This window comes from Etheostoma spectabile, chromosome 5 (assembly GCF_008692095.1).
Source record: "Etheostoma spectabile isolate EspeVRDwgs_2016 chromosome 5, UIUC_Espe_1.0, whole genome shotgun sequence".
In the NCBI taxonomy this organism is placed as follows: domain Eukaryota; kingdom Metazoa; phylum Chordata; class Actinopteri; order Perciformes; family Percidae; genus Etheostoma; species Etheostoma spectabile.
In genome coordinates this window covers 33,139,283-33,148,720 of record NC_045737.1, presented here as the reverse complement: position 1 = coordinate 33,148,720, position 9,438 = coordinate 33,139,283, and the positions used below count along the sequence as shown (strand labels likewise).

General features: G+C 38.3%; 1 protein-coding gene across 1 annotated transcript in view; it reads right to left on the bottom strand.

Moving 5' to 3' along the window:
- The window catches only part of LOC116689604 (cAMP-specific 3',5'-cyclic phosphodiesterase 4D-like), a 202,496-nt gene that overhangs the window by 154,676 nt on the left and 38,382 nt on the right, over positions 1 to 9,438 (bottom strand). The window contains 1 exon segment of the mRNA XM_032516152.1: positions 5,853 to 6,091. Within this exon segment, the coding sequence (XP_032372043.1) occupies positions 5,853 to 6,091 (239 nt within the window).

The following is a 9,438-nucleotide window of genomic DNA, read 5'->3' as shown; positions in this document are numbered from 1 at the left end:
CACATTATACCCAGACAGGTGGAAATAGCACATAAAGTCAGTCCCCATTGTCCTGCGTTAGTATTGGACATGGAAACTGGATTACAGTTCACTTGTCAAAGAGAAAGTGGTGTTCCTCTGATATGGCTTTGATTGTGATGGCATGGTTCAGAAGACTCGGTCTGTCCCTTATCAACATCATGCTATGTCCATTACACAGTGTAATGGCTTGCCATGTGCCAGATGAGACAAAAAAATGCATCCACTTTTCCCTGCATATTGCTGTCTTGCCCTTTTCTCTCTCTTCGCCAAGGATGATGAGCACTATGAGTACATTTTTCGGTATTGCTTATGTTTCTTCATTATGGGTAACAGTTTGTGTTGTGAGCAATGTAGATGTGCGACGCACCAAGCTACAGCTATTTCCTGGAATCAACACGTTCTTGAAATTTAAGCACTAACTTTGAAGCAGAGAAAACTATTTCAGCACAGTTCATCTGAGTCTGCATCTGTGAGTTGCCATGAAAATTGCCCTGTCTGCCTGAAAACGTAATTTAGAGCTAAATGACACCAGCTTTTATTGTTTCCGTTAAAAGAAGTCTACAAGTCAATACCAATTTCTTGTTTAAAGACTCTCCTTGTAACATATTCTCTAATTCCAGTCCTTTTAACAAGAATAGCCCTTATTAATGAGCTGTAACTCGCTCATAACTCTATTCTTTATTTACTCTGAGAGACAAAGCAGGTCTCATCATCCTTGGCGAAGAGAGAGAAAGGGCCAAGACCGCAACATGTAGGGTAAAGTGGATGCATTTTCTGTCTCACATGGCACATGGAGAGCTATTACACTATTATGGACATAGCATGATGCTGACAAGGGGTAGACAGAGCTTTCTGAACCATGCCATCACAATCAAAGACATGTCAGAGGAACACCACTTTCTCTTTGATTGACGAGTGAACTGTCATCCCATTTCCCGTGACCCAGACCAACGGGGACTGAATTAATATGCTATTTCCACCTGTCTCCACCAGCCATAAACGTGAGATACAAGGTAACGGAGCCTTTTATACATTGTCGTGTTTCTTTAGAAATACACAACGGACATCATGTGTAAAGTTATTTGCTGTCCACGTGGCGCCAAAACGAATGGCAGTCAGTGGAATGCTAACGGCGGGTGAGTGCTTGGTAGCATTAACATGGCGCCATAGGAGCTACGCTTTGTGGACGCTCGCTTACCCCCTTGGTTCTTCCTTGTGTTGTCTTGTGTGTCTTGTTTTACTTCCTGTTGTAGAGCTTCCCGCCTGTGTGATCACCTGTCCCCGCCCTAATGTGTTGCCCCTGTGTCTCATTGTCTTCCCTGTTTTGTGTATTTTAAGTTCGGTCTTCCCCTTCCCCAGTGCGAGATTGTCTGCTTCCTTGTGTCCTGTATTCTGAGTTGTGTTTTCCCTTTGATTTTCACCATTGCCTGTTTTTCTGTCGGTGTTGGACACTAGTGCCTGTGAGCTTATTAGCTTGCTAATAAAAACAATGGATTTATGTACCTGTGTGTGTGATCTGTCGTTCCAGCAAAACCTCATTTAATTTAAAACCGTTTTGATACAACACATTCTCCAGCATTCTCCGGATAGGATTTGATTTTTTTCTCGTTGTTCTACAGTATGGTCCTGTTTCCAAGCATGAGAGACTGTAAGTGCACACTAAAACTAAATACTGAGCATTTCCCATACAGCTGTTTACACTCTGTCAGAACACTAAATAGCTGTCTTGACGTCTAAAAGCCTGTATGATATGCTACAGAAAAGCTTAGATTATTACAGTTAGAACTATATAAATAAATGCCAAGTATAAGACTACTGTGTTGTATAGCACTGTAAATTCATAAAAACCACAGTGCTAAATGTGAACAGACGGATCTTTACTGCACTCCTCTGAGAGGTCGCTTTTATTTAGTCATCTTTCAAATGGTAAATTATCTTTTTTTTTTCTTCCAGAATCTCACGGGGATCAATTCCAGTGAAATGTTATCCCATGAGCTCCTGGTGCATGATTGTGGCTGGGGTGGATCAGTGGGTAAGCAGGTAAGCAGGCGCACGTTTACTTTGAGCTTCTGCTTTGACGCAGGAGTCCAGGGTTCGACCTGTGATCATTTCCAGCATGTCTTCCCCCCTCTCTCTCCCCTTTCTCACTTAGCTGTCCTGTCCATTAAAAGCGGGAAAGCCCAAAAATAATCTTTAAAGAAAAATAGTTGTGCATGATTCATCATAAAGCGTAATTCGGCCATCAGATTGGCATATAGAAAAAGAGTCACCAGCCTGAAGGCGCCGGCACTCCAGGACCCAGTGCATTACTTTGCCCGTTTTAAGATTAGTAAGTGACAGTGGTGACAAATATACGAGAGATTGGAATTGTTTTATTTCAGTTAGCTTAATAGCTGGTTTGATTTGCATTGAGAGACGATCTTATGGAAAGTTCCCCATGCCTGTCGCTAGGTATGGTGAAGGGTATGTGATGATGTGGGTTTATTTTAATTCCAAAGGCCAAGGGAAGGGGTACCTACAATAAGATCATCTCTCAGTGCAAATCAAACCAGTTGTAAGCTAACTGAAATAACACCGTGCCTATCTATAGGTATGGTGAAGGGTATGTGATGATGGGGGGGTTATTTTAATTCCAAAGGCCAAGGGGACTTTATCAGGAGACATAGTATCCTGATCCATGAAATAACTGGCCTTTGAAAATAAAAATGTGCCTGCCTCTATGGGAATTTAACATAGGGGTGTGTATACTTATGCCCCCTGTATTTTAAGGAAGAACATCTATTGATTTACAATACATTATTCATTCACAACAAACTGGTGTCCATAAAAGGTTGGATTTTCCTAATTCTTTTGAATTAAGGCATTAAGATAAATTTCCAAAAGATGTTTTTTTATTCCTCTTTTTAATCAACTTTAGTTACATTTTCAGTTTTTTCCATTTCCTGTTTTATTTTTGAAGGGTTTCTGTTCCCCCTTGTGTTGTCCTGTTTTACTTCCTGTTGTTATTGTTCCCACCTTTGTGATTACCTGTCCCCTCCCTAATGCAGGGGTCTTCAACAGGGGGTCCGCACCCCTAGGAGGTCCGCGGAGGTACTGCATGGGGGTCGCGAAAGTTTTGGTTGATTAGACTTTTTTTTATATTCCCCCCCCCCCCTGCAATTTTTTCCACTAATTGAAATGTCTTTAAATACACATTAACATGAATTCAACACACTGTAGTAAACAGATAAATGGAGGCAGAAGATGTCTTTCAGTCATCAATGCACACATGGCACTATAGGACCAGTTTGATATAACACAATTTTATACAATATATATAATTAGGGGGTCCCCGCTCCATCTCGCCATCAGTTTGGGGGTCCTTGGCCTGGAAAACGTTGAAGACCCCTGCCCTAATGTGTTGCACCTGTGTCTCATTGTCTCCCGTCTTGTACGTTTAAGTTCAGTCTTCCCCTTACCCCAATGGGAGATTGTCTGCTTCCCTGTGTTCAGCTTTCAAGCTAAATAAACCTTTGTTCTTTACGTACCTGAGTTGTGTAATGTGGGTCCATCCTTCCGTGTGCGTGATAACATCTATTGGGCCTAGTTATTTGATGAGTCACACATAAAGGCAAGTAGCCAGTCAGCGATAATTTACATATCAGCTGTTTGCATGGACACATCCAGCATACTTTGCATTACTGCAAAACCATTTTCCAGATCACACTGAATTGATTTCCTACCTATAGGCAGCCAACGGTTTCTGTTGATTTCCCTACAGTATGAAGCTGAATTTGCAGAGGTGTGTAAGTTGCGTGGTAAAAGGTAATCCATAAACTTTCTGTCATTTTCAGTTTTCATTCAAGTAATGAGCATGTGGCATCTAAAAACAGACTAATTTGGAAGCTGTCTTTGTTATGTTTAATACACACACACACACACACACACACATCTGAAAAATGAGATTACACAGTTTTTTGAAAGATTGTTTTTTGGGGCCTTTTTTCCCTTCATCCCTCATGTTGTCCTCGGGTCAAATTGACCCATTTTCCTTTATCAATGTTCTTTTTAACTACCCAATTGTAATTACCCAAAATAACATGATTGATTCCACACAACGCTCTTTGACAAGTACAAATCTCTACTTTCATTCATTATGGGGTGTCTTATTCAATGGCTTTGAAATAGTATTGAGTAAAAGTTGACATATTCCAGTCTTATTATTCATTAACATACTTTCCTTTCATTTTAGTCTAAATAAATCCTAATTTCAGCTTTTCTAACTCAAACATAGGTACAATTTCCTATAAATGAGATTCACCGACAAAAAAAATTCAAAAAAATAACTGTAAATCTAAATTGAAGAAGTTAGCGTTACGTAGTGTTAAACGTCAAAAAAGTGGCAGGCATTGAAAAAAGTATCAAAAGTGTTGAAAAAAAGGAACAAAAACATGAGAAAAAGTTAAAAACATTGATAAAAGCGTCAAAAGAAGTGTTGATTTTCAATTTCGACAGGAAGACAACACAAGGGTTATTTGAGAGTGACAGTGGATAGACAGGAAATGTGGGAGTGAGATGGGGGATGACACGCAGCAAAGGCCTCAGCCTACATGGGGCGTACGCTCTTACTGAGTGAGCTAGAGGTCGCCCCTTCCCTGTTGCCTAACCCTTTTACATTACATCAATTTGTCAATTTACCCTCCCCCACATACAAACATATTCAACTGCCAATGTTATGATTCATGTATAATCTCTCTATAATCTGAGCTCCAGCCACCCCATCTTTTAGTATTGCAAGTCATGTTTGCTTATTCCTTGTCTTCTGGGTTTTATTTCTTTTTTTATAACATATGGGGCTAGTTTCACAAACAGACTTACTATATGGCTTAGATCTAGTTCACGGTCAGATTTCATACAGACGTAAATTCATTCATTGTACAAAGCTGTCTAGTTCTGACTAGTTTGCCAGGAATTCTGGGTGAATTAAGACTGTTTTTCAAACAAAAAAACGTGGCTGACTGAGAAACTGCAAGTGTAACAATGCAAAAAAAAAAATAAAATCATACTAAAATCAGTGCAGGGCTGAGCAGCTGTTTCTTGATTTAGAAGGGCTCAGTACTTCTGCTAAATCAATTGATTTATAGTTCTAACAGTTTATTGCAGTCTACAAAAACATGTTCCCTTCTCATTGCTCACGCCACAACATTGTTAGCAATCCACAAATTCTCCTAACGTTTTGGCTTAGGCTAACATTTTAGGCTTAAAACAAGACATTATCTTTGTGAAACTGTCTAACTTGATTAAACTACTAATCTAGGAACAACATTAAGACTGGCTCAACACCACAGACCAGTATACAATGTTGTAGAATTGTACTGAAACAATCCCATGGTTGTCACAAATCATTTTTGTTGCTTGTATGTGTAACTGTTTTACCTGTAATTTTGTATCTGTGAATAGTGCTATTGCTTTGAACACCTCCAAGAAGATTTTTTTGCAACATAAAAAGTTTAGGAAATGTTTACTGTGATGGATTGCATATCGCAAGCGAGTTCATAGTCTCTTTAAGTAGATTTTAACACCATACTGACGTTGATGTCGACAAAAAAACACAAACTCCAAATGTGTGGGATGCTTTGGACTGCAAGCATGTCAACTACACACAATCTGTAGCTGATGAGAAAATATCACACAGCCATCAAATGCATTTCAATCTGCATGCAATGGAGCGAGTGATGTGTCCTCAATCACTTCAGACAGCTGCCCTACTGAACCACTTCACTCTACTCACCCTCCACTTTAATCATTGGACTGAGACATTTCGTAGGGAAAAAACACACACACAGTCCTACCTGCTGGTGTCAGCGGAGGTGATGGCGATGAGTGGTGGGGTGCGTAGGGACAGTGTCGTTGGCCGTGGTGGAACTGTGACTGTGTCTGACTCGGACTTGCGATCACAGTAGTACTGCTCTGCCTGTCTAAAGGCCAAAGGGGGCAACTGGACTGTCCGGCAAGACAGCCTCCGCACCAGGAAGGGCTCCATGCAGGTGACTGGCCCCGGCTCTGGGGAGTCAGAGGAATCATCGGACACCTGAATGAGTTGGAAAGAAGTGTAGGAAAAGATAGGTCAGAATATGAAGAAAGAAAAAGAAGAGAAATTGTCCTAAAAAAGGGATTTAACAACAGAACAAAAAACAACAAAAGGTGAGAAATGGACTTCAAGCATATTAGTTGCCAAGCGTAATTAGTCAAGTGGCCAGTGGAGGGTTTTGGTCAATGCAGAATACAGTTTTTAACTAAGTTCAAGGTGTGCAATGTTTGGTAAAAGCGAAGGTTAACAAGTGTTATCAAATTCTTCGTGTGATGTGTGGCCATGAAAAGCCATAATAACCAACATATGGCGCAAGTTCCATGTCGTTGTCTTATCTGCTCAAAGTCAAAAGGTTCATAAAGTAATAAAAAGCCCATAAAAATGTAAAGACATCCAGCCGCCTCAGTCCATGTATATGTGATACGTTATGTTGAAAAGCACATGGTTCCTTATGATTTTAGTGACCTCAGACCTTTGATCGTCCACTACTGTCAAGCAAAAGTTTTGAATTTTTGTGAAAAAATGATGATTTCATTTAGCGTAGAAAATCCTCCTGTTGCCAGTTTATTACTGGTGCCTAGCTAAAACTAATGCAGTCTAATGTAATAAATCCTACCTTCATGAAGATTATTACATTCAGATTTTTGTTGAAACCGGTTTGGAGACGTTGGAGACATAAACCTTTCAAAATGCTTTAGACTGCATTAGCTTTAGCCAAGTCACAACTTTCACCTGGGAGTGTATTTGTGTTAAGCTACCCTACAGATGCTTAATAGGAAAGATTTTTCTTTGGATTCCTTTTGGTACGTTGCTCATTTTCCAGCAACATGTTGCTTCCAGCTAGGTTCCTCCATTGACGCTCAAACATAATCCAAAAAACAACCAAGGCAAAAAAAATAATTTAGTGTAAATGATATTTTCATATGAAAAATGGGTCATGTGTAAAAGGGGTTGCTGGTATTAGTGAACCAGCAGAGAATAAGCACCAGCTCTGCAGCTCCTCCACATTTACAAAGTCTTTTAGCATCTTACAGGTTATTGTTTGGGTTATTGTGTAAGCTATTCTGGTCAAAAAAAGATACAAATACAATACAATATAATACACAACAGTGTCAGTGGTTTTCTTTCTTGTTAGCATTAAGCGTTAACACAGAAATGTGCTTAACCTTGTGTTTCTCAGGTCAAACTACCATTTCAAGGTTTTATCAATAATTTTTTCACCAATTGCCCAAATAACATGTATTCATACCACTCCTTCAGTGGCATTAAAGATTACCTTCTTTTTTGGTGTTCTTTTAATCTTATGGCTTGAATTCTTTTTTTTTAATGGTTTCAGACCAGTTCTGGCTAAACTTTACTCTACCCATCGTTGATCACTCAACAACCCTGATCTAACTATAGTCAAAATAGTGCCCAATCTGCCTTTTTAAAAAACTACATATTTTGATGTAATGAGTATGTTGACCATGATTCCAGAATAATGTAAAACTGATTAAGCGCTAAAAGCTGGAAATGGAAATGTCAGAAAAGCACAAAAACTTGGAAGTAAAAACACAACTGGAAGGCAGTCCTGTTACGAATCAACACAAGGTTAGTATGAGGTTGTTTTCAAGAAACACATTTCCTTCTATACACTTGTTTCCTATTTGAGTCACCATTTTAGTCCACTGCTGTATAGTGGCTATTAGTATTTCTTTTCTCTTCACTATCTACCCTACAGTTGGTTTAATACATTAGTTTTGATTACTTTTTTTCTCGTTCTATGTATCCCTGGAGTACTTCCCAACAAAGGGCTAACTGAAGTCAAAAGAGGCACCATAAGTTATTTTTATCTATTTGCTTTGCTTCTTGATATAGACCAAAATGTGCAACACTATTTGTATGTATTGTATCCGTTTCATTTGCATTTTAATATTTTCTTCATTCCATATTTGTGTCTGTATATTTGTTTGTGCAACCTTGGCCTAAATTTTTTGGCTATTTCCTTCCACCTCAGTGTTATCTATACTCACATTACGAATTTTTAGTGACATAGTTTTGATGATTTTCTGGTTTCACTGCTAATTGATTCCTGCTTTCCTAATTGAAGTAACTTTTAAAAAACTGATGGTTTTTTGTTGCTTTTAACATTAGCACTTAAGCCTTTTCTGCTTGGTCTCTTACTCAGTATATGGAATAGTTTTGTTTTCTATTTCTGCTATTCATTTGACCATAACTCTATTTTGATTTGAATTTGTTTGCATATATATATATATGTGCATCTCAAATTTTCTCTTTCATGTGACTTTAAGAAGGGTTTTTGTACTTATGTTGTATGCATGGCGTTACTGATCAGTGATGCGTCATGAAGAAAACCTGTGAAAAAACAGTGTTGTTGTTCATGTTGCTTTTAGGAGGAATTAGAATTAGAATTCAACTTTATTGTCATTGCACTGTCACAAGTACAAGCAACGAAATGTGGTTTACATTTATCCAGAATTGCTATACAGGGTATAAATATTGTATATAATTTTATGTATAACCAAATGTAATAGTAAGGAACTTTAAGATGTTGTGTAAAAATATAAATATGGGAGCTCTATGACAGATTATACAGATTATACAGAGTATAAAGTATATGTATAACCAAAAAAAGTAAGTAATTGTAAGGGACTATAAAATGTAGTGTATAAATATAAATATAGGAGGTCTATGCACAGATTATACAAAATATACAGAATGACGATGTCTAGGGATTATTTGTTGAATAAATTGCCAAGAGAAAAAAAATACAATGAATAATTAGTCTTACTGTCGAGGACTTAAAGGTTCAAACAGAAATTATAAAACTCCTTAAAAATACAGCCCAATATATGAAAATCCCCGGCAAGACGTAGAAAAAAAACGATAATCCATGATTCTGAAATCAGGGAGAAGCGCCATCTGATGACAGTGCATTTTTGAACCTTTGTAGATTTTGAAATTCTTTCTCACGTAAATTTCACTGGTAAATCGTGTTCTCATTTGTTTAGTAGTTATTCTAAAAGTAGTTTGATGCTGGGAATATAGCTTCGTTAAACATGCTCTTTCAGCTCGTTAATAAACCTGTGTCAAATGCACTTTGAATGCTGAATCCTTGCGAAAGTGCAACTAGCAAAAAAATAACATATGCTCCTAGCCAAAGACTCATTTGAAGCAAATAGCATTCCCCTTAAACAATCACCACTGGGACAGAGAGAAGAAGGAAATAAAATCCTGAAGAAACACGGGAGTAAGCGCCATCTGAAAGCTGACAGTGTATCTTGTGTTGAGACCTTTGTGAGATGAGAGGAAGTCGTTCTACAGTCACAAGTCAACGTGGAAACACA